Source organism: Triturus cristatus, chromosome 8 (genome assembly GCF_964204655.1).
Source record: "Triturus cristatus chromosome 8, aTriCri1.1, whole genome shotgun sequence".
In the NCBI taxonomy this organism is placed as follows: Eukaryota; Metazoa; Chordata; class Amphibia; order Caudata; family Salamandridae; genus Triturus; species Triturus cristatus.
The window spans coordinates 982430955-982456471 of record NC_140591.1 but is presented as its reverse complement, the minus strand read 5'-3'; the positions used below and the strand labels follow the sequence as shown (position 1 = coordinate 982456471).

At 46.4% G+C, this 25517-nt stretch overlaps 1 protein-coding gene across 1 annotated transcript in view; it reads left to right on the top strand.

The window, feature by feature from the left end:
• CFAP97D2 (CFAP97 domain containing 2) overlaps positions 1 to 25517 on the top strand; it is a 123312-nt gene that overhangs the window by 79002 nt on the left and 18793 nt on the right. Inside the window, exon 3 of the mRNA XM_085622530.1 lies at positions 11337 to 11455. Coding sequence (XP_085478656.1) covers positions 11337 to 11455 — 119 coding nt within the window. The remainder of the gene's footprint in view (positions 1 to 11336; positions 11456 to 25517) is intronic.

The window sequence follows — 25517 nt, the reverse complement described above, 5'->3', positions numbered from 1 at the left end:
GTTTTTAACTTGCTGATGACTCACATGATCTGTACATCGTTTTTTAATGATGGTTTATTTATGCTGATCTTTTTATGATGTGCAAATAGTTCATGATGATACTCTTTTTTTAAATTTATTTTCATTGTACTTTCATGGCGTAATGATGGCCAAATAAAGCTTGTTGGTTAATTGATTGAAGCAAATCCTCTTATGATAAATAGTACTAATGCCCTCAAGGGGGTCAGTCAGTGAGAAGGTATTCAAGGAGAAAGTAGATTCTTTGACTTGAGTTGGTTGGAGTGTGATTTGGTGCATGCTGTGGGCAAGCTTCAGTGGCTAGATTAGACTGGTAGTCGAATGCATGTAGGGATTTTGATTAGAGGAGAGATCCTCTCAGAAAGAGTTTTCTGCCAGAGGCTGATTCTATGCTGAACCTAATGTGTCACCCAACAGCACTAAAAACATTCTCTGGCACAGACTGCTCTGGCCAAGAGGAACTGATTTAGGGTGTTGAGGTCCGAATCACAGACCTCCTTTTTTCAAACAGGGGTACAAGACACTGGAAAAGTATCTTAAATTGTGTGCCTCGTTAGTGCACCTGCTTACTGGTGGTTGGCTGTGTTTTATTCACCCAGTCTAGCTGGAGAGGTGCCAATGAGATAAGATGTGGTGCAAGTAAGATGTAAAACAGAACCCTCCTGGACTGAACACTGTTGATGCTGACTACCAGTAGGATGACATGCAGGCAATGCAATGTCACAGCTCAATAAGTAAAATATTGCAGAGTTTGCAAAAAAGGGTGATGGTGACTAAGGAGGTAAAGAAGTCCAGTGTGTAAACACACTAGCAAATGGCTCGTGGGGCAAGGCGTAGCCTTGGCTCAGGCTTGCCTTGAGACATTGACTGCCGTAATTGTGCAATCTGCCTAGTTTCCTACCCTTGTGGACTGCTCAGCTACCCCTCACTAGAAACAGCTAAACTAACCCTGCGCAGCATGGCCTGTTCTGTTAAGGCATTTTGTGGCGGGTTGTTCTACAAACGCCCTGGTGGTGCAGGGAAGCGGTCCCATAAGACTCCATGAGACACACCTGCATTTGAAGAATACCTTCTTAGGGAGTTCTTTTTCGATCTTTGGTTAGTAACAAAAGTGACATCTAGGCACTCTGGTTAGCTTTCTCTGGATAGATGCCCCAGTCTGCCAGAGGCATCTGTATGGATGAAACAGCAGCAACAGAAGCACAGGTATGCAGAACTTTACAAGTTTGAGGCGGCTTAGTCCTAGCCCAAGAAACATTCACCCCCACGTTCAGGGCATACCTCAGCAGCGTTTTAAAATGTAGCTCTCTCTAACATGCCCTAGTCGGTCTACAAATTATATGTCCTGGGCTTAGAAGTTGTGAAGCAGCCAATTGCTTATCAGTATCAGTGATACCTAGGATTTTTCCACATTTATTCTTAGACCTAGGGTTATTAATAGCCGGCAGCAAGCTCTTAATGAGTTTTGAGTGCAATCGTACGTCGGACCTTTTATCGGCCTTGGTGCTGAGTGGAGACCAAAGGTCAATACCCTGAATTGGTAGTGGCACCCCGCCACCTCGAACCTCAGTTACCGTTGATGTTTGATGTGTATTGGGGCATGGAAGTATACATCTAATAGATCTAAAGATGTCATATAGTCTCCTCTGTTCAGCATTAGAAGAATCTTTTGCAGCGATAACATTCTGAAGAGTTGTTTTCTGATATATTTGTTCAAACCTCTTAGATCCATCACCTGCCTCCATTTGATACTTTGTTTTTTCTTTATTAGGAAAAAATGGGAGTAGAATCCTTTCCCTCGATGATTTTGAGGAACCTCCTCTATTGACCCTTTTATAAGGAGATTCAAGTTCTCCTTCTTTAGTAAGGATAGGTGTTGATGTTTCTTGGGAATGGGAGGACGGGCCAGAGGTTCTTGAACGAACTCTAGGGTGTGACCCTGATGTATAATGTCCAACAGCCATTGTTGGTAATACTGAGAGAGGTAGTGGTTCTGATGAGGTTTGCTTACTGACGAGGTGGGTGTCGCTCTGAGAATGTCACTGTCGCCTACCACTGTCCTGCGACTTCTCCCTAGTCGCCGCCTTTATTCTGTTCGCCTGTTGATGGTAAGGCACATTGGACGATCGAAACTGTTGGTGATTAGGGTATTGGTGATACCCCTGTTACTGGTAGGGCTGGTACCTATATGATTGAAAAGACAGCCTTTGTTGGTATTGGCCTCTTGCTCCTCTACCACGAAAGGACTGAAACCGTTGTTGTTGTAGAATCCCTTAAAGAACATGCTGTGTCTGTAACAGTCTTAATTCCCTGAAGAGCATCATCCACATTCTTTCCAAATAGATTTTCACCATCGAATGGCATATCTACAATTTTAGCTTGAATTTCCGGATGGAAAGAGGAAGCTTTGAGCCAGCCTTGTGTGCGATGAGCAATAGCTCCTGCCATCTGCCTAAAAGCCACTGATGAAATGTCCATGGCTATGTAAATAATTTCAGAGGCTGCCCTAGCCTCATCTTGAAGAATTTGCATTGCCTCTTCCTTCTTATCGTCAGGAAGGTGAGATAGCAAAGGCGCTAAGTCAGACCACATTTGTCTGTCATACCGGCTTACTATGGCTAAAGCATTTGATGCATTGATGGACGTGGCTGCCATAACCGCAAATTGTTTACCTGTGCCATTTAGTTTTCTACCCTCCTTGTCTGGTGGAGCGGAATATGTAGCGGACGGGTTTCTAGAACGCCTCTGCGCTGCTTGCATGACTCAGGTCTAGGATGACCAATTAGACATGCTGGAGACGATTCTGGAGCTTTATATTCTCGGAAATTGATGCCGACATAGAAGCTGGAATTCTCATAATTTTTAGACCTTCCTCCCATATGTAGCTTACCAATGGAATGGTCCGAATTGACTTCCTAGCTGAATCTGTGAAATCATATAAGAAACAGTCTGCCTGTTTCACAGGAAGAGGTAGATCGAACCTCTTTGATTTGCTCCAGTAACTCGTGGAATCCTCCAATATCTTCCGGTGGAGATTTCGCTGGAGAAGGTGAAGGAGATGACGGAGCAATGTACTGATCCCATTCGCCACCCACAGGCTCTTCATCCTGTGTCAGCTCTCCCTCTTCTGGTTGTTCTTCCACATCACTCTCTATATCCCTGATGGCTATTACTGGTGGAGGATGTGTTTTCTGTGAGGCCTGCGGTGGCGCTGCCTTCTCAGAAGAGGGTGCACTTTGCGTCATACTCAGGGTGTTAGGTAAAGGAGCATTTGCTTCCGGGATGCGTTTGTAATAGTCCTTTATCATGTGTCTCAGATCTGTAACCAAAGAGATTGGCACTGACATAGAATCTTCTCTGGGCAGTGGAGGATTATCCTCCTCTTCCTCATACTCATAATTATCCTGAAAAGATTTGTACCTCTGTGATCCTGATGGAGGACGATCTTTAAAGGGGAAAACCTCTTGCACCTGATCCCCCAGATCGAACAAATAGTCAGTTCCCTGCTATCACCACTTTTGGATAGGGTAAAGGTGGTTTCTGACAAAGTAGATCGTCTTGAGCAAACTATTTTAGATAATTTTTGCTCATTAAAAAATGTTATTAAATTAGCCACCAAGGACTGTGTTAATCCCATTAAGGTGACCCATACCCTTCCTGCCCTGCCACTTTCTTCCCCCAATACTGTCATACCCCCTATAGTCGACTCTGGGACAGTTCCACCCAGAACCTCGATAGCAGACAACACTAGTACCCAGGGTAGTTCTCAGGATAGGGATCGCTCAAAGGACTTACCCGGAACCAAATTGGATAGCAGGTCTTCACACAAAGGTTCAAACATAGTCTATGGAGACAGGATAACTAAACCCTCTAAATCCTCGAATGTCTGCATTCATTTACCTCCTGAATCTATTCCCTATGTTGCTGTCTTATCCGGCGTTCCGGAATTGAAGAGCGACACAGAGGAATCTTATCAACAACTTAAAAATAAAGTCATCTTCTGGCTTAATCAAAAGAGACCTATCCCGAACTTTGTGGACGGGAAAATTCTCTTTGCCAGAAGAGTTAGTTGGGTTGGTCCCAGACCAAAAAATGTCCAAGGGGATTGTATTATCATTAATTTTAGGGATACCCGAGTGGTGCGCATCATCTGTGACCATCCACTTAGTTGGGACAGGTCAGAAATAAGGGTCCATGATTTAAGGCACTTCTATAATCCTTACTTTAACACCCCCGAAAGCCTTGTCCAATCCCAGGATAGGACCGGATCCAACTCAAACTTTGTAATGCTTCCCACTCAGAGTATCGATAACACATACCACCTGGAAGCATCAGCCTGACCGGGCCTGGAGGGGCCTTTCCTTAATCTGTCACCCTCTGTTTATAACCCACCAACTAGATCTGAGGGAAAGGGTGTAGATGTCTGTGTGTCGCACGATTTATCCGACAGAAAAAACACCTGTAAAATTTTAAGTTGGAATGTTGCCGGCACCAGACTTAAAAGCCAGGATGATTTATGGATTGGTTATGTTGTGTCCCACGATATTATCGCCCTACAGGAAACTTGGGACACATCTAACAATCTTTTTTTGGACGGGTTTGTTCATTTCTATATCCCAGCAACACCTAGCTTGGCGGGGAGGGCTAAGGCTAAGGGCTAAGGGGGGCCTTGCCTTGCTCGTTTCTTTGAACCTGAAAGGATCCGCCAAACAGGTTGATTCTGGCTCCCAACATTGTTTAGTAGTAGAATTAGTGGTGGCAAACTCTCCTTCTCTACTCTTGATAAATTTTTATAATTCTAAAGACAGTGTCAGTCCAAATTACCATCTAGAATCTGTGGGGGAGGTTCTGGATAAATATAGAGCTCTACACAATAGTTTCGAGGTAATTTTAATGGGCGATTTTAATATCCATCCTTGCAGTCTAGGTTGCATTTTGGATGACGAGGAGGGTTCTCCCTACGCTTCACCCACACATTTTGAACATACTAAATCAGGTGAGGCTTTGGAGAGCCTATTGGCTACCTCAGATCTCTTTGAACCTGGTTACTGCACGGTGGGGCAGAGACCGTTTACCTTTAAAGGCCCGGATTCAGGGTCAGTCATCGATTACATTTTTGTTTCCTCTTTGCTTCTTGTTTTGATTTTAAACTACAGGGTGGAGGACTCCGCATTTAGTGACCACAATCCAGTGATAGTAGAGGCCGCTTCGGATGGGTCATTGGCATTTAAAGAGCCTAGTATCTTGGGACCTAGAGCCCTGATAGTAAAAGACCAGGGCAGGAGGGTAAAATGGGCTCAGGTGTCCCCGATCTCTTTTTGTCAAGATGTCCTGGCTAAAGTTGAACCGGAGATGGACATATGCCTAGACTATGCCAACTCCAACTCTAGCATTGTTGAGGCTTTTGCCATCATTTGTCAACACATAAATGCGGCCCTCCTGACCAAACCCAAGTCAGGATGTGCCATAGGGAAAAAATGGTTCAACACCAATTGTATTAAGGCCCATTCTGCTCTTTTGAAGGCAATAAAAGGCAAACCAAGAAACAGACCTCTAATTACTTCTTTGCGGAAACAGTATAAATTAGCCATCAAAGCACGTAAAAATGAGATCCAGGAAGAAGCCTGGAACAATTTGCTGTTACCGGACACCTTGCGGGATAGTTCCAAATTCTGGGGACTGATAAATCACCCCTTTTTTTCCGATAGTGGGAATCAGACCTTAGAATGTAGCATACCTGATGAACAGTGGTTAGCCCACTTCGGAAAAATGTATAGTTCTGCCTCGCATGGGAATTCAGAGGAGCTGTCAGCCTTAAATCGGGTTGGTCCTGTCTCGGCCTTCAGGGTGGAGGAGGTGGAAAAAGCCATCCAAGAGACATCGAAGAGTAAGGCACCAGGCCCTGACGGCGTCCCGGCTGACCTATATAGGTCCGCACCTAAACTATGGGCCAAATTATTAACTAATGTTTTTAATGTTGCAAGACACAAGTATATCCCTGAGTCCTGGGCGACATCCATTATTATACCAATTTTTAAAAAAGGCCAGAGGGATGATCCGGCATGTTATAGGCCGATCTCCCTAATTGACTCTGCTGTCAAAATTTTAGGCAGAGTCATCTTGGGCAGACTGAACACATGGTTGGCAGGTAACAGTATATTATGTGACGCCCAATATGGTTTTAGGGCTAACAGGAGCACGCAGGATCAATGCTTGAATCTCCACTTACTTATTTGCAAATACACTATCGCAAAGGAGGGGTCGTTGTACATGGCCTTTATGGACCTCTCCTCAGCCTTCGACCTAGTCAATAGGTCGAAACTGTGGAGTATTCTTTTGGACAATGGAGTTGATCCCCCTCTGGTTGGTTTTTTGGCGGATCTCCATCGTGATTTATCAGCCTCGGTGAGAGTCACCCAGGGGGGAAGGTGTACCAGCCGCTTCAAGTCAGAGCGAGGTGTAAGGCAGGGATGCATTTTGGCACCCCTCCTTTTCACGCTTTATATCAATGCCCTGGACCCCGCCCTGGCAAATGCTGCGGTGGATGTACCACGGGTAGGAGACACCAAGATCCCAGTTCTCCTTTACGCGGACGACGCCGTTCTTTTGGCGCGTACAGGAGTGGCCCTTGACAGACTATTGGCCTCTTTCGGAGACTTTATGACATCGTTAGACCTGAAAGTTAATACCCAAAAATCACAGGTCATGATCACGGGCCAGGCTAGTAGGAAAAAGAAATCTAAATCCTTCTTTTGTCTAAGCCACGAGGTCAAAAGGGTCCCAATTTTCACCTATTTAGGGGTCATTTTTGACGAGAAGGGAACGTGGGGTCCTCAACACAACCTAAAAGGCAACGCAATGGCAAGATCTGTGGCAGCTATACTTGGCTTTGCCAAACGGCTGGGTAGTCGCCCCCTGGAGGCCATCTTGAAAGTCTATAAAGCTAAAACCCTGGCATTGGCCACCTATGGCTCCGCCATATGGGGCTATTCCAGAAATGACACCATCCAGAGGGTGGAAAACAAGTTTTTAAGATCCTTGTTGTCCGTTCCTCAGTCCACACCTACTTTTACAATACATTCAGAATTGGGCTTGGGGTATGTCGTCGACCTAATTAAAATGGCACCTGTCATATGTTGGCTTAAAACCTGGCTTAATCAAGATATTCCTTTAACACATTTAATACTAAAGGATTGTCTAGCCTTGGAAAGAGCCCACACAATTCCATGGCTAGTATACGTCAAAAAGATGTTGAGTTCAGTGGGACGTTCAGTGCTCTTCAATTCCCCTGAAGGCATCAACAAGCAGGACATTAAGGGGATTAAGACCGCATTAATGACAAGATTAACGGTCGAGAGGGAGGACACTGAATTAAATAAGCCGGTAGTGAGAAGGAACTATGGGCTAATTACTGTTCCGGGCCTTGAACCCTACCTGGCTTTTGTCACAAGCCCACTTCACAGGTCTCTCTTGATTAAATTTCGTTTAAACTTGATACCGTATGTGCTAGGTTCTTATCCCACGTGGGCAACCCCGGATAATGCGCCCCCATGTGACTGCGATAATTTTTCTAGCCAAGACACATTACATTTCATCATGTTTTGTGAGCATTTTGTACATATCAGGAGAAAATACCTGTTACCCTTACTTAAAGAGGCTGGCCATGTTCAGGTTCGGCCAGCGCTCTTGTCCCTGCAACTCCTGCCTAATATCACCATTTCCTTTTACGTAGCAAACTTTTTAGTCGCTGCTGTGCGCATTAGTAAGAAGCGTGCCAGAGAGCGGCACACTATCAACACAACGGTTGTGGCTGTGATGGGCGGCGGCCCATAATTATGGACTATTTCATCCCTGCTAGTCTTTTAGACAGAAACTGTATCCTCAAATTTTATTTATTCATTTTAACTTAAGAACTGAATCGATGTAATAGGTTCTCTTCGTATTTTAAAATTTTTAAATTTTGATTATGTTTCTTAAATACCAGATTTGTAATTGATGTACTTTTGCTCTGTATTTCTCGTACTGTGATTTTATGTGTGTTTTGTCTCTTTTTATGATCTTTTATTGATCGAATAAAGTATTTGACTGACTGACTCTTGCACATATTCAGTTTTGTCTTGGTAGTCTTGCTCATCTGTGTTTTGGCATTTCACCTTGAGCTGAGAGGGACTATACGCAGGTCCAAAAGAACCCTCCAACTCTGATTCCTGCATTTCCAACAGATGAGAGGGTGGTAGTGGCGAGATTGTGCTCCAAGATGTCAATTCTGAAGTAATTTTTCTTGAATCAGGTATTACTGAGGACCTTTTTCTCTCTGTTGACGAGTTCGTCGACGGTGGAAAGCTTTTTAGTGAAATAGTCATCGACGAGCTTTGTATATTTAGAGACTTCAATACCATTCTCGACGAGGTCGTCGTCATGATCGTCGACGGAGCTGCAATCGACAAAGCCATCATCGTGGCGGCCATCAACGAGGCCGTCGTTGTCACAAAGTTGAAGTTCCTGCCGTCGACGATGCCATTGACGACGGCGTCGTCATCGTCGGTGTAACCGTCATCGACACCGTCAGTGAAGATGAATGCGCTGCTCTCATCGACAAGGCTGCCGCAGACGGGTCCATGGTGGGACCTTTTTCTCTTCTGATCTTTTATAAGGGGTGTGCGCAACTGAGGAAGAAGACTTCTTGGAAACACCTTCAGGAGGCAGCACGTCTGGCATCTTGTCTTTGGTTTTACTGACTTTTGGTTTTTTAGAGTCAGCTTTAGAAACAGTAGGCTCTAGCGTTCTTTTTGAAGTAGAATGAGCCTCTTCAGCCTCTGAACCAGACTCTGATCTGGATTTATTCTTCTGTAGCCACAGAAGTAAACATGCCTCTCTGTCTTTTAGAGTCTTGGCAGAGAAAGTCCTGCAATGCTTTCACTCCTTGGGAACTTGTTAAGGATATCAGCAATATAAACAATCTTTGTGTGGGTCCTCAGAAAACAGTGTAGCCTTCTCACAAGATCAGCAGGATCTGAATAACCTCTTCTTAGAGCCCTCAGACATCTTCCCAAAATGACGAATAACAGTACCTCTTTCCAGAGAATACTGAGTTGAAAAGAAAGGTCAAAAGTTCACCAGAGAGAGAAAAACTGAGCAGAGCTCAGGGAGACTCCTTCTCACACGACGTGCAGTTAGAAATCTGAGGTATGGTGGCTCTGCAGGGGATTGTGATCTCAGGGCTGGCGTCTCATTGGCTGACATTTGGACCATATAAAGATGGCTATGGGCTAACCAAGTATAATTACTTTTGTATTGGTTTACATGGATTATTTCTTTTATACTGCTATATTTCTAATACCATGAGACTCCCACCATGACGACGGGGAAGATTCAAGCATGTGAATCTATGAAAGATTCAATGCTAGAGAATTCAGATTCGCAACCGTGACACTGAAGCAAGTTTTTTCACTTCTAGAAGGGGGCCAAAGTTGCTGATACTATCTGGCGTGTCCAGCCTCTAGCATGTATTACAGTCTCAGGTAGTAATGTACCACCACACGCAGGAAAACGCTGTTCTGATGGGAAATTTGTGCATAAATGGATGGATTTCTGTGTGCAGCACCTGTCATCCTCCTTATATTCAGGTTTAACACACACAAAAAAGTATCCTTCAGCTACTGATAACCCCAATGGCAGTTGTACTAAAGTGATTGCAATTTTATTTTTTGTGTGCACTCTTTGCAATCATGCTAACATCACATACATTTCCATTCAATAAATGGCCAATTGACTCCATTTACTGAGGACAGTAAGCATCTTCTCTGGGCACAGCTATTGTAGCCCAAAAATATTAAAATTCTGTTTCCAGTCAGGACCCAGAGTAAGGAATAAACTACGAAGTTGAGGATCTATACTCTCACATGAAATTCAGGGTGGGTGAACAAGGTTTGGATCTTCCCCGTTCCAAGGGTCACCCTTAAGGTCACTGGGGTGCACTAACTTTGCAGTTTTTGGGTGCCTTTAGGTTAGATGACAAAGCCATAAAATGCAGTGTAACATAAGGTGACAAAACCAAAACATTGTGGGAACTCACAGTTGTAAACTTTTATCTGTACAATGTGTTCCATGGTATTCTATATTTGCCTAGGCAAAATATTAACTACGCGGGTGTAATTCATGTAGTTTTAGGATTTTTTTTGTTGCGCTTGTTACGTGAACTTCCCATAATTCCGCCATTGTTCCACATCTCATAATTTCCCCACGTTCGCAGTAAAATTATAGTAGCGGTGAGCAGGAAAAACGTGGATGGCCAGACACTAGTGCGTGTTATTTGTGCCACTTGCGTTTTGGATACAATTTTTTTACTGTGAAATGCATTCTCAGGTCTAAAATAGACACAAGGACACATTTTGCCCTAAAGTATAGTGCTAAATGCCTGATTGCATTTGATATAATTACGTTTAATTTCATGTAAATTTTGCATAATTATGCAAAAGCAAATTACACAGATTTCACACACCCCTAGAGGCCAGATTGTGTTTTTTTCTCTCTACTGCCGGTACTGTGCCCAGCTCCAGCCTCATCTGTCTGCCCACTTACTCCAGTATCTTTCAACTCTCAATTGAGGCACATTTGCTCTCATCCACCCATGAGTCAGGTTGGAGAGTCCTCCACAGACACCACCGGGGGTACATACGCAAAACCACTTCTATTTAGCCTGATTGTATGCTGCCCAACTCACACTAGATCAGTCTTCCCCCCAGATGGCAAAAAAGAAACTCCTGCTCAATCGCTGGATTATCCAGGCAGCACTAACTGTATTTCACACATTCTTAACAGGGGCGTAGCTTCAGGGGGTGTGTTTGGGGTAATACACCCCCTAAAAAATGTATTCTGTAGTATATTGTTGGGTACAAGTGCTTTCAGTTGGGTATTGTGGGGTGTCCGTTGGTTTTCACCTGAGATTTTTACATGCCCACACTGATACTGTCTCGTCTCTGTTTTTAAGGCCTTCAAAAATGTTGATTAGTGTGCAAATGTTGTCTTTAAAGTATCTCTAACAGTCCACAATTCTTTTCCTTACCACTGCCTCCTAAGCCCCACTAATGTCCTGCTTCTCATATAATGTATTTTAATTAGATATGCCAACAACATTGTTGGGAAATCTGAAGTTCACACCCCCTCCAGTCCTACTGACCAAGCAACACCCCTGATTCTTAATTGACATATTTTTAGCTTTGCAAATACCATAACAATAACAGACATTCAATGTACCTGAATGAAACCAGCAATTTGGTGTAAAAGTTCATAGGTCTGTGTTTTTTTTATACCAACAGTTAGAGGAGGAACGTCTATCAATCATTGAAAGAGACAATCGTTTGCTAATGGAGAAGATGTCCTGTATCATGAGAACAAAAGGAGGAGTTGATAACAGAAACAATTATGAACTGAAAAGGTATTACAAGCTCAGTTTAATCCCTTAAGAACATGAAACATCTCAATTCACTAGCCCTGGATGCATTGATTTTATGGTGCAGAGTTAAAGAGTTAAAGAAGTAGCAGAGATGCATGTGCATGCTCTTTGATCTCCACAGACATCAAAGAGCATTGCAGCATTGTGATTGGTCAGGGAAGATAGGGTGCTAAACAATCACAACACTACATTGCAGCATTGTGATTGGTCATGGGAGCCTTTTCTATAATTCCTGTGCCTCGGAGAGCAGGAGCATAGACGCGGGACCAGTGCGGCAAGGTCAGTGTTTCTTTTATTATTTATTTATTTTTTTGCTCGTATGACCCACCCCCCTCCTGACCCCCCGCATGCCCACACAGGCCCCGCCACCCACAAACCATGCGGGCCGCCACTGCAGATATGACAGGAAGTAAGTAGTCTAACATGACCATCGACTCTAATGATGTGTCATTAAATACTTACTTATTCAGCATGTCACTTGTAAGAAATCTGCATTTTCAGCATGGTCACTCTGGATTTTTCACCTTTTGCTGGAGCCTAGATTGTTGCTGTCTTTTGTGAACCTTACCTCTACTAGCCAGTGGTGATATGCCTGTACTGCCCCATTAAACATGGTAAATTGGCATATTCCTAATGGGCATATTTAACTTGCCTATAAGTCCACTGTATATGGTACAAAGTGCACCCAGGACCTGGAAGTTAACCCCTTCAGCGCGGTGCGAATTACCGCGCTATGCTGAAGGGTTCGTGCGCGGGCGGGGCCGTGACGGCGTGGTTCTGTCATCCGCACAGCACGACCGACGCGCATGACGGAACCACTCCGTCACGTGCATCGAAGGGGTTAAATGTCAAAGTAGAGTACAGCACCTATTGTACCATCCACTACAGTGGCAGCGCAAACGTGGCTTCAGGCCTACCACTGTAACTTGACTGTAACAGTACAAAACATGCACTGCAACCTGTCAAATAAACCCTTTTTGACAAACAAAAACCTCCCTTTTAATTATGAATGTCACCCTATACAAATATTGTAGCCCAGAAGGTGGCGTGCATGGTATTTAACAGTAGGACATGTAGAAATGTAATGTTAGCATATTCTTACAGTGGCAAGCACCAGGGCCACTGGAATTATGTGAATGTGCGGCTGTTGCGTTTTTCGCATAATTCTGGGTGTGCCGCATTTGCTACATAATCTATCTTCTGCATAAACTGCACATTTAAAAAAGAAAATGTTTCTCTCAAATGGCTCAGAAGTTACTAACACAATGCTCCACATGTTGCACCGCTGTAGAAGGCCTTTTGCAAAGGTTGACTGGTCTTCTTTCAGTTGCTTATTGCTATATGTGGGTGCTAAACTGGTACTAATGAGATACAATCTATGTCCAGACATTGTTTACAAGTGTAACAATCACAAAATAATTAAGTAATACTATCATACAATGTGCCACATTACGCTACATAATTTGCTTTTTCCTGATGCATAATTTAGTCAACCCTACTGCATGATTTTGACTTCCCTTGCTGCATAATTCCAATGGCCTTGGCCATGACCCACAAGCACCTTTTACTGTAGCAGGTCTATGTAGAAAACCATAATACAGATTAGAATACTAATACTGTATCTCAGGAATGGGGCCAGGTAGAAAAATAATGAAACAACTATTTCTAGTAGTTATCAAAAATCCAATTCAATTGTGATGTCATATTTTTAACAAATATTATGTAAAAGTAACTTTTAGAAACTTGCCTTTTCAGTAGCTGGCACTCCTAGAGGCTATTTGCATAGGATCTCTAGCTTCTCCCTACTATTAATTAGTCTTGGATAGGTGTGAATATGTGTGAACCCCACGGAATATGCAGAGTGGGGGGTGTGGGTATCCTTTTTGACAGTACAGTGGCAAATCCTGCTTAACAGGTATGCTGGGTTCACAAATAACTCTAGGAGCACACTTGAAAGGGGAGAGAACAGTATGGCAAGATGATTCTTGTGGTTGCTTAAGGACTCTGCTTTTGTCCAACCAGATCTATGTCCCTTCGTTTACATATGCCCTTAGGACACCCTAGAAAGGGGAGAGAACAGGATGCAAAACAATTCTTCTGGATCCACTGCCTGGCGACTGAGTGCTCTACTTTGGTCCTACCGATGAGGATTGTCGAAGTACACTCCCCCCCCCCCCCCCCCCCCCCCAGCCCTCATAGCCCAAGTTTAGTGCGGCCGAAGACTTTTGCTATCTTGAAAATGCCCAAAGTGGCTAGGGTTACCCCCGCAAGGTTTTACTCTATCGGTTAGGGCATGCACAGGAGTCACTCTGACCCACAAGCTGGTCCAAGGCATACATAAATGTGGCACCTCCAGGCACACACTCCAGAACCCTTTCTGGAGCTGCGGAAGATCAGAAAAGGGCTGGACGTGCTGTCTGTGACAAGACAGGAGTCCTGAATATGGTATAATATGGATGACCTCCTGTTCAAGCTTCAAGTGTACAAAACAAGTTACATGAGGCCTTTCTCTGGCTGTAACAGCTGACCAGTGGCAACATGGCCTGGACTAGACCCTGGTGTGGAGCTTTGCCTAACAACCTGTGAGTCTCTTAGGTGCCTCCCCTGAGGCCCTGAGAAGTGTAGCCCTTTGGTGGATTATAACTTAAACAACTAAGTGAGAAGGCAACACCATTGACCAGTATGAACCTGGTTGATGTATCTGACTTGTGCTCCATTGTGTCCAGCCTCAAAATATGCCCAAGTCTTGGTCCAATGGGCCCATAGATTTAGATTAACATTGGTGCTTTGTGCTTTTTGCCACTATTTCTATTAAAAACTTAGAAAATGCATATCTCCGGTTCCCCTTGTGGTGTCATTTTGTTAATTAAATTATACTCTATTCTTTATAATTTTCTTTGGGATTTTCATTGTTTTGAACTTTTACTTTACTGCTCTTTTGGGTGCTACATTTACTCATTGTCTCTAAGTTAAGCCTGTCTGCTCTGTGCCATAGCTACCAGGGGACTGAGCTCAGGTTAATTTAGAGACTTTGAGGGTTCACATTGACAAGAGTTTTGATTATTTCACGAGGTGTGTAGTCACCCATTCCAAATAATAAACAAATGTCTACAGTGGTTATTGCTTGAAGCAACAAGTTGTATCTCCTTTGGTTCAAGTTACTTTGTTCACACAACACTGAGCACTTATTTCACTGATTTTTAAGAATATGTATGCTTCATATAAACACATACAATCTGAGAATGTTTGATATGAAAAGAATGTTTTGTCATACATTCTGTGTTGATTTGTGGACCTCATAATACACTTTTAGTATTGCATAAATCATGAATTATAATCTCCACTGATACATAACAGGACGTTGTTGCATGCTGGTCTTATATACCCTTGTCCCCTTGGGTCTACAGGTGGCAAATGTTGTTTATACAGGTTATTTTACAAGAACACAGGGCAAGAAATGGCTCCCAGTTCAAAGCAGATGAGAAGAAAATGCATTATTTAGATATATTTTCTGTACATGAGGTTTCAAATAGGCAGCATCTGCATCAAATTGTTATCTTACCCCATTCCACGTGCTACGTGGGGGACTAGCTTCATTTTAAGAAGCAAGTGCCTTAATGAGCAATCAGGAACTTGCATAACACTTAAGATGTGTTGCTGTTGAGCAAACATAAACAAGGAATTAATGGCCTGGTGTACTAAGAGTCCATTCGCAAAAAGTGGTTGCAAAATCTGATGCAAATTTACTTTGATCTCGCAAGCCAAACGATGTACCATTAGGTTGGTTCGCAAAATCGCGATTTGCAAGGCATCACAGAAGCACCTGCCTAATGAATATCAATTAGGGCAGTCACAGTTTCTACAAGGGTCAGTAGACTATCATGTCTGTGTTTGCAATCCCAAACAGGCAACTTTTCTTTTTTTTAAACCACTAAAGTTCCCTAATGGTCCTAAGGGGGCCCTGTTTCCTTTGCAAATCAATTACCACCTCCTTTGAGGAGTTGGCAACTGGTCAGTGGTTTACGACAGGAATTGTGGTTGCAAACCATTAGCACATATCATACTGAATTACGATGTGGAAGGAAATCTCCTTTCACAGCATTTACAAATTGCAATTCTGTATGTGTCACAAAATCAGATTTATGAATCGGAAAACGTTTTCCATCTCGTAAAATGGATTTTGTACATTACTGTTATTACTGATCTGACCATCCAACCACTCCAGGTTAGGAATTGGTTCAGGTGTTCTGATCTGGGAGGGGCGTCAATTGTGAGATCCCGTTCAGAGGGCCACGGAGCAAGCAGGAGCTACTGGGCCTAACTATGGAGGTTAGGCCTTTTACTCCTGATGCCCCGAGGTCTGACCTAATATGGATCCTGTGAAGCTGGGTTCAGTGCCCTTTCAGCACTTGACTGTCAGTGGTAGAACAGGTCAAGCAATCCAAGACTTCTTGTGGGGAACTACCACATGGGGTGAACACAGGCTCACAACTCAAAATGTGTTCGATAGGAACAATAAATGATTGTCTACTCAATTTATTTCTTTAATGTCAAAAGTAGTGTTGGAAACGGCCCTTTTTGCAGGGTTATCCCCAAACTTTTTGCTTCTTCCTCCTTTATTTTTTCTGACCCGTGGTTGTTGACAATAGGACTCTGGGCACTTTACCACTGCTGATCAGTGCTAAAGTGCATATGCTCTCTGTATAAATTGTTATATTGATTGGTTATCCATGATTGGTATATTTGTTTCACCTGTTAGCCCCTAGTAAAGTGCACTGAATGTGCCAGGGCTGGTGATTCAAATGTTACTAGTGGGCCTGCAGCACTGATTGTGCCACCCACAGGAGTAGCGCTAAAATGATGTCTTAGGCCTGCTTGCAGTGCCTATGTGCAGTCCAGGACTGCCATGTCGACCTGGCCAGTGCAACCACTGACCAGGCCTTATCCTTCCCTTTCTGTACATGTAAGGCATCCCTATGGTGGCCCTAGGTACCCCCCTGGGCTGGGTGCAGTGTATCTGAAAGGTAGGGCATGTACTGAGGTGTGTAACATGTCCTGGTAGTGAATTACAGCCATTTTCGTTTTTCACTGCTGAGAGGCTATCTTGTCCATAGGATAGAATGGGGGAGGCTGTTTACATGCCTACCTTCCCATAAGGGCAAGATAGAAAATCCGAGTTTGGTATCTTTGTGTTCAGAATTTAATTTTACATCTTTTTAGCAAGATGGGTTTTAAATTCACTGTGTGAGAATAGCACTTTTTAGAAAGTAGCTATTCTCCTGTTTAACCTTCCTGTGTGCCTGTGTGCTGGTTGGCTGACTGGTGTCATGTGATGGGCTAGGTGGCTCCAGGAGCCTGGATGAGTCAGCAGCAGGGTGAATAGGGAGATCTTCTCTAGATGGGTGGGAGGAGTAGCCCCTGGGTTTGAGTAGGGCTGCCTCTGCCAGCACAATGCCGGCTCCACCCCCTGCTGGCCAGGCTGAGGACTCTGCCTCTGCCAGCACAAAGAAGGCTCCACCTCCTGCTGAGCGTTTAACGACCCTGCCCCTCACTCTGAAAGGAACCAGGTGCTCCAGGGCAGAGCACACCCAGGAACCACTTTGAGCAGGGTAATCCCCCCACTGAAACAAAGAGAGACAAAGACTTGGAGGGGTATAAGAAGAGGACCCCAGACACCTAAACTTTAGATCACTTTGGAACTAAGAAGAAACCTCTGCCAAGGAGAAAGCTGAAAAGGACTGAAGAGGAGAAGACTGCCTGCTTGCTGTTTTGCTTTGCTGCCAAGGAGAGGGGAAGGACTTTGCTGTGTCCCCTTCTTTTGATTCTGATCTCCAAGGGCCTGAGAAGAGCTGGCTCCCTGTTAAGAAGTCCCAGGATCAAAAGGACTTCACCACCAGCTCCCCTGGAACTCTGCTGAAGGAGTTCTGACCTGCCTTGGAGTGCTTGCCCAGTCTTGGGGCCTCAGGAGGTCGTTTTGCTGTGTTTGGGAGCTGGGAAGCAGAAGCGTGAAAAAGAGTAACTGGTACCCAACGCATCATCCGATTGCGTGTCGCAAGAACGAGAGTGCGAGGAAAATTTCATCGTGGCGTCATCGCAGCTCCCGGAGTCCCCGCATCGCCGAGTGCGTCGAGCATCGTCCCGGTGCGAGAAGATTCCTGACGCTGCGAGGGTCGTCGCAGAACCAGTTTGCGAGCCGCACCACTGCCGGTGCGTGAAAGTCTCCAGTCATCGTGTACATCGACGCAGAGTCCCGTTCCGTGGCGCATCGAGAGTTGCGGCGCCGGAAGTCAACGCTGCGCCGCGCATCGCACCACATCGAAGAGTGTCGCACCGGACCTGTGCGTGAAGCTTCCCCCTGTGAAACCTACGCAACGAAAGCCAAAGTCATCGCATCCTCCCCCTACAGATCGGAGCCGGCGCATCCACCTCTGCTGCGTGAAGCAGGGCTGCTGCAAAGCCTCCCCAAGATCTCAGGAGTATCGCATCGCCTTTGCCATCTTCCTTGTTATAGCTTTTGGGAACCTTATCGCAACTACAGGTACTGTTGGGCACGAGAGTGTCGCATTTTGTGCATTGAGAGTCGCATTGTGCAGGACACTGACTTTTACATCCTGGAGTACTTTCTGCAAACTCTTGAACTATCTTTAAAGTAACCTTTTTAATTGTATGTTGGTTTTTCTGTAGTATTTGGTCTTGTGAAGTTTTTAGTAAAGATACCTTATTTTTCTAAAACTGGTGTGGAGTAAATCTGTGGTGTTTTCACTGTGTTACTGTGAGTGTTGGTACAAATACTTTACACATTGCCTTTGATAGCCTAGACTGCTCAGGCCAAGCTACCTAGAGGGTGAGCAGGGGTTATCTTAACAGTGTATCCCCCTTTCCCTGACTAGAAGCAAGGGTCCCTACTTGGACAGAGGTACCTACCCTGCCAACTAGAGACCCCCAGATCTAACATTGGTGGTCAGCGGTGAGGATTGAACTTGTATTTGTACTTGACCCACAGTAATTGGTGTACATCACTAGTTTAAGTGCAGACCAATACGCAACCACATACTGTATTTTTGATTCTATTTTTGAGTAACTCTTCAAGAGCATCATGTCTCAGGTGACAACAAGTGAGAGGGCAGAATTGGAGTTTTCCATTGAGGATTTGTATTCATACAGAGTTGAGGAGCTCAAGCAATTCTGCAAAGACCTTGGTTGCCCTGTGAAAAGCGGATCTAGAAAGGATGTGCTACAAAGAGTCTTGAAGGCCTGGTGGGAGGCCCAAGAGGAAGATGATGCAGATGAAGAGAATGATTTTGTTCCCCAAGCTCTGCCCGTGGTCGGACCGGTCTCAAGGCCTGGCAGCTCACATTCCAGTAGGAGTCTCACTCCAGAGGAGTTGGAGGAGAATCAAAGGGCTAGAGATCATGAGTTAGAAGTCATGAGGCTTGAGTTGAAGCTGATGGAAATAGAAGCCCAGAACAAAGTAGAAGAGAGCAAGAAGATGTATGCCTTGGAAGAATTGAAATTGACCTTGGCACATGAATTAAGAATGAGGGAGCTTGATATGGAGCTCGAGAGGCTTGAGGCCATGAGTGTCTCAGCTGAAGAAGAATGGTTAGCTCAAGAAGTGAGCTTTGCTGAGTTGGAGGTGGAGTCCAGCTCAGATGGTGGCAGCAAGATTGTAATATCCAGTGCTGAGGGAGAGGTACAAACACCCAGTGATGTGGCTCCTGACTTGAAGGAGGGGGTTGACATACACCAGGGGGTTCAGGTTTATGATGTTGTTCCTGTGGAGTGCAGTGTCCCTGAAGTAGATTGGGGAACTGGCACAGGGGACCATATTCCTAGTGGTGGGAGGGACACTCTACTGACCCTAGATGAGAGGTACAGGGAGAGGGGTTCCCCCATGGTAGAAACCTTGGTGTGTGAGTGTGAAGACCGCCCAGAAGAGTGTGAGTTGTGTGACAGAGACAGTCAGATACTGTCTTGCCAATCTCAGGAGAGTGGTGTGGGGTACTTGTGTGAGGCACTGGAGGGTGAGGCAAACGGTAGCTTGGTTAACAACTGTGGGGGGCTGTGTGATTCATTTGTTGGAGAGCATATTTTAAGTCCCTGTTTTCCAGAGCTATGCCAACACCCGGTGGAGTGGGAGTTCTCTGGTTCCAGAGAGCTTGCGTTGGAGGCAGACCTTTGGTTGGATATCAAAAGGTCTGGAGAGGCATTGGGGAGTGATCCCAAAAGGAGTGGCCCGGATATCTTCCAGACCTGTGAGGTGGAAGAGGTTCAGTGTAGCCCAGTTAGGTCCCAGTGTAGTGGGAGGGGTGTAGGGGCTCACGTCCTGTCTCAGTGGAGAAGGGGTGAGTGTGGGACTGTGGGTCCCAAGGTGCCTGAAACCCAGTCTCAGGACCTGGTGGGTTCCTTAATGGAACACCAGGTTGGGGGTCTAGACAGTGCTAGTAGGCCATTTGAGGAGGATCTCCTAGTGTCAGGAGAACCTGGAGCTTCTGTAAACAGAGCTCCAGTGGTTCTGGTGTTTGGTGGTACCGCTCCAGTTGGGAGGGTGCAGAAGTCCAGACTGAGGGGTGAGAGGGGGATGTGTTCCCCAGTGGGAGAACCAGTGGGTCAGGGACCAGCCAGAAGGGCTGAGTCCCCTAGGAGTGACCATGGCGACACCGCTTCTGTCCTGGGGGATCTTCGCGCACTGTCAGGTGGACAGGGGCCGGGAGATCTGCGCCAGGCAGACTGTCACGAGACACATGAGTCATGTGTCACCCTCGGGGAGATACTGTGTGAGTCCCCAGAAGTCCTGGCATGCCAGGCAGGTGTGCAACTGCAGGGTTTAGTCCCTGGGTTGGGAGGCCAGGTTCAGGATCTGCCTGACCTGGAGGGAAGGACATCTGTAATCTGTGTCCTGACCGGTTTGGCTTCCAGGGGTACCACTCCAGTGGGGAGGGTGCAGCACTCTGGAAGGGGGTGCAGAGGGAGGGAGTCCTCGCCTCTGACCCCGGTTCACCTGGAGGGTGTAGACCCTAGGTTGGAGGGCCAGGTCCGGGGTGTCCCCCCTGACCTGGGATCCCAGTTGCAGGATAGAACCCCTGAACTGGTGAGCGAATGGTGCAGGACACCTGCCACAGGTGCCCTGACTATTCTAGAAGGGGGTACCACTCCAGGTGGGAGGGTACAGAGCCCCAAGGAAGAGGAGGACCGGGTATGGAACAGTCCACCCCAGCCCCCTGTCCAGCCACCGGATACAGGCCCGGGGCTGGTGGGTCAGTGCCAGGTTGTCAGACCCGACCTGACAGGAAAGGAAGTGGACAAAGGGTGCCCAGCACCTGGGGCTACTGCCCCCCACCTTCTGACGCCACAGGGGTTTGAGGGCCCTGAGAGGCATAAGGCCTGGGTCTCATCCCTGACCACTGCCACTGGTCGCTGCGGCTTGCTGTCTGTCTGTTGGGACACACCTATGAGCAAGTTAAGGCTAGGTGCTGCACAGGTGGTGTCCACAGGTGAAGAGAAGGGTTCCACATGGGTTGGCTTGGTGGACCCTGAGAGTATGGATGGAGAGATCCAACCGGGTTCAGGAAGGCGTAGAACAGGAATAGTACCTGCTGGTTGGGCCAGTTTCCGTGTTCTATCGCCCTAAGCAGGGAATCCCATCGAGGTATCGCTTGGTCTACCCTGGCTTTAGGCTGGAAGGGGGTTGTGTTGGAAATGGCCCTTTTTGCAGGGTTATCCCCAAACTTTTTGCTTCTTCCTCCTTTATTTTTTCTGACCCGTGGTTGTTGGCAATAGGACTCTGGGCACTTTACCACTGCTGATCAGTGCTAAAGTGCATATGCTCTCTGTATAAATTGTTATATTGATTGGTTATCCATGATTGGTATATTTGTTTCACCTGTTAGCCCCTAGTAAAGTGCACTGAATGTGCCAGGGCTGGTGATTCAAATGCTACTAGTGGGCCTGCAGCACTGATTGTGCCACCCACAGGAGTAGCGCTAAAATGATGTCTTAGGCCTGCTTGCAGTGCCTATGTGCAGTCCAGGACTGCCATGTCGACCTGGCCAGTGCATCCACTGACCAGGCCTTATCCTTCCCTTTCTGTACATGCAAGGCATCCCTATGGTGACCCTAGGTACCCCCCTGGGCTGGGTGCAGTGTATCTGAAAGGTAGGGCATGTACTGAGGTGTGTAACATGTCCTGGTAGTGAATTACAGCCATTTTCGTTTTTCACTGCTGAGAGGCTATCTTGCCCATAGGATAGAATGGGGGAGGCTGTTTACATGCCTACCTTCCCATAAGGGCAAGATGGAAAATCCGAGTTTGGTATCTTTGTGTTCAGAATTTAATTTTACATCTTTTTAGCAAGATGGGTTTTAAATTCACTGTGTGAGAATAGCACTTTTTAGAAAGTAGCTATTCTCCTGTTTAACCTTCCTGTGTGCCTGTGTGCTGGTTGGCTGACTGGTGTCATGTGATGGGCTAGGTGGCTCCAGGAGCCTGGATGAGTCAGCAGCAGGGTGAATAGGGAGATCTGCTCTAGATGGGTGGGAGGAGTAGCCCCTGGGTTTGAGTAGGGCTGCCTCTGCCAGCACAATGCCGGCTCCACCCCCTGCTGGCCAGGCTGAGGACTCTGCCTCTGCCAGCACAAAGAAGGCTCCACCTCCTGCTGAGCGTCTAACGATCCTGCCCCTCACTCTGAAAGGAACCAGGTGCTCCAGGGCAGAGCACACCCAGGAACCGGTTTGAGCAGGGTAATCCCCCCACTGAAACAAAGAGAGACAAATACTGGGAGGGGTATAAGAAGAGGACCCCAGACACCTAAACTTTAGATCACTTTGGAACTAAGAAGAAACCTCTGCCAAGGAGAAAGCTGAAAAGGACTGAAGAGGAGAAGACTGCCTGCTTGCTGTTTTGCTTTGCTGCCAAGGAGAGGGGAAGGACTTTGCTGTGTCCCCTTCTTTTGATTCTGATCTCCAAGGGCCTGAGAAGAGCTGGCTCCCTGTTAAGAAGTCCCAGGAACAAAAGGACTTCACCACCAGCTCCCCTGGAACTCTGCTGAAGGAGTTCTGACCTGCCTTGGAGTGCTTGCCCAGTCTTGGGGCCTCAGGAGGTCGTTTTGCTGTGTTTGGGAGCTGGGAAGCAGAAGCGTGAAAAAGAGTAACTGGTACCCAACGCATCATCCGATTGCGTGTCGCAAGAACGAGAGTGCGAGGAAAATTTAATCGCGGCGTCATCGCAGCTCCCGGAGTCCCCGCATCGCCGAGTGCGTCGAGCATCGTCCCGGTGCGAGAAGATTCCTGACGCTGCGAGGGTCGTCGCAGAACCAGTTTGCGAGCCGCACCACTGCCGGTGCGTGAAAGTCTCCAGTCATCGTGTGCATCGACGCAGAGTCCCGTTCCGTGGCGCATCGAGAGTTGCGGCGCCGGAAGTCAACGCTGCGCCGCGCATCGCACCACATCGAAGAGTGTCGCACCGGACCTGTGCGTGAAGCTTCCCCCTGTGAAACCTACGCAACGAAAGCCAAAGTCATCGCATCCTCCCCCTACAGATCGGAGCCGGCGCATCCACCTCTGCTGCGTGAAGCAGGGCTGCTGCAAAGCCTCCCCAAGATCTCAGGAGTATCGCATCGCCTTTGCCATCTTCCTTGTTATAGCTTTTGGGAACCTTATCGCAACTACAGGTACTGTTGGGCACGAGAGTGTCGCATTTTGTGCATTGAGAGTCGCATTGTGCAGGACACTGACTTTTACATCCTGGAGTACTTTCTGCAAACTCTTGAACTATCTTTAAAGTAACCTTTTTAATTGTATGTTGGTTTTTCTGTAGTATTTGGTCTTGTGAAGTTTTTAGTAAAGATACCTTATTTTTCTAAAACTGGTGTGGAGTAAATCTGTGGTGTTTTCACTGTATTACTGTGAGTGTTGGTACAAATACTTTACACATTGCCTTTGATAGCCTAGACTGCTCAGGCCAAGCTACCTAAAGGGTGAGCAGGGGTTATCTTAACAGTGTATCCCCCTTTCCCTGACTAGAAGCAAGGGTCCCTACTTGGACAGAGGTACCTACCCTGCCAACTAGAGACCCCAGATCTAACAAGTAGTATTTATATATGATCACAAAGTAAAATATGGCATATACAAACCATACTCACATCCCTCTGAGGTCAGGGCTCTAGTGTGTAGTGGGAGTCCCCCTGAGTCCCACTTCTGTCTCACTAGTGGTAGTGGTTATTCCCCAATTACTAGAGGCAACGTCTCAGGACTCCCATTCCAACTCTGTTAGAAAAGTCAAAAGTAGCACAGCGCGGAAGCACTATTTGACAGTGGGGCCTTCTGACCCTTCACTTAGTCTTATCTGCACCAGCATGGATTGTTCGACCATAGTCTCTGAGTGTCTCTTTTGCGGGTGCATGGGCTGCCTCAAGGTGAGCATTACACGCGGCTCTGTAGGCCTGTAGCTTGGTGGCCTTGGCCTTTCCTACAAAGGCTTTTGGTTCCGATCTTCAGTCAGGCTACTGGCCCCTGCTGGCATAGTGGGTCACCAAACCTGCTTCTCACTCAGACGACTGCCTGATTCGCACAGCAGAAGGTTTTTCTTCATGGTGGCCCTCTCTACAATACGGGGTCCCAGACTTACACACCACACACAGGCGACAACCTGAACAACACAGCAAGCTTCATGGTGGCCTCCTTTGGCATATGGGGTTGTCACATTATGTACTGCACAAAGGCAACAGCCCGATTGCCACAGCAAACTTCATGAATAACTTCCTGGCGGCCCTCTCTGGCATACGGGGATGCTGACTTGAACCTGCACACAGGCACTGACCTGATCGGTGCAACAGCCATCTCCTTACACCTCGCTGCAGGGATCCACTCATCAGGATCTCCTCCCCAAAAGTCTTACAGAGCTTCTCCCAGCACAGCATGTATGGCTGCTTGACAGGTGTCAGTTTTGGGGGCATCAAACTCCCCGGTTTATAATACATTTTCAGACACCAAATATTATTTAGGTTCTGAGCCTATGAGGTTTGTGTTGGGGATATGCTTCCTCTTGAAGTTCCCTCTCCTCTGCCCTGCCCTTTCTCAATTAAGTGGTCTGTCACAGCAGGAGCGACTACAAATCTGACTGCCCAACAACACAGGCAATGGGAGTGACTAGAGGTTCACAACAGAATTTCAGCCAAAGTGATATGTGCATCAAAAGGTACCCCAGGGTCTCAGCCCTACTCTTTATAATTCTCTTATCAGACCATTTCCTTCCTGAAGATTTTCTGAAACCCCCTTTCAGTCACCTGTGTCTGAATCGAAGAGCATCCTTTGAAGTGTGCAGGAGAGCCTGGCTTTCTTTCCTCCAGTGTGTGTCCCACCGAGATAACAGGAATGCAGCAATCCACAAACCTGCCTTGGTGGATTCCCCTCCTCCACATGCTCCTCCAGTCAGCCTTGGGTCTCCTAAAATGGAAGCCAGCATCTTCCATGTATTGTACCATGCAAAGGCACACATACACCTTGTACATGCATACTACACACATGCACTGCACAGCGTTACATACTACCCTGAGATAGGCCAAAGGCCTATTAAGCATACAGAAGCAGACCACACATGAGTGAGTCTGTAAGCCTCAGTCAAGTGACACAAGTAAAAAATCCTGTTCCCTTCTACTGATCACTGCACGTATGCTGCCACCACCACCGTGTTTGTGCTACTTAACTCCTGGCAAAGCCAGTAAACTTTCACCACTATGAGGGTAGTTCTTTGGGCATCCCTCCTGGTTCAAAAACACTGTAACTGTGAGGCAGGCCTGTGTCATGCACACGCATGATCTATGTTCACCCATGACAACAAAAGTGAGCAGTAGGGATACCGACATCACTGCAGCTGGGGTACTCAGGGCAAGGGTACGTGTCCGACCCAACAGGATGACATTGTTTTCAAAACCTGAAGAGGAAACGTAACAAAGGTACAGTCTAAGTAGGAAAATCAAATTGAGGCTCCTTGAACAAACTTCAGCCAACTACCGGTGATTGCATGCAATTCTAGCTCATCTTAAAT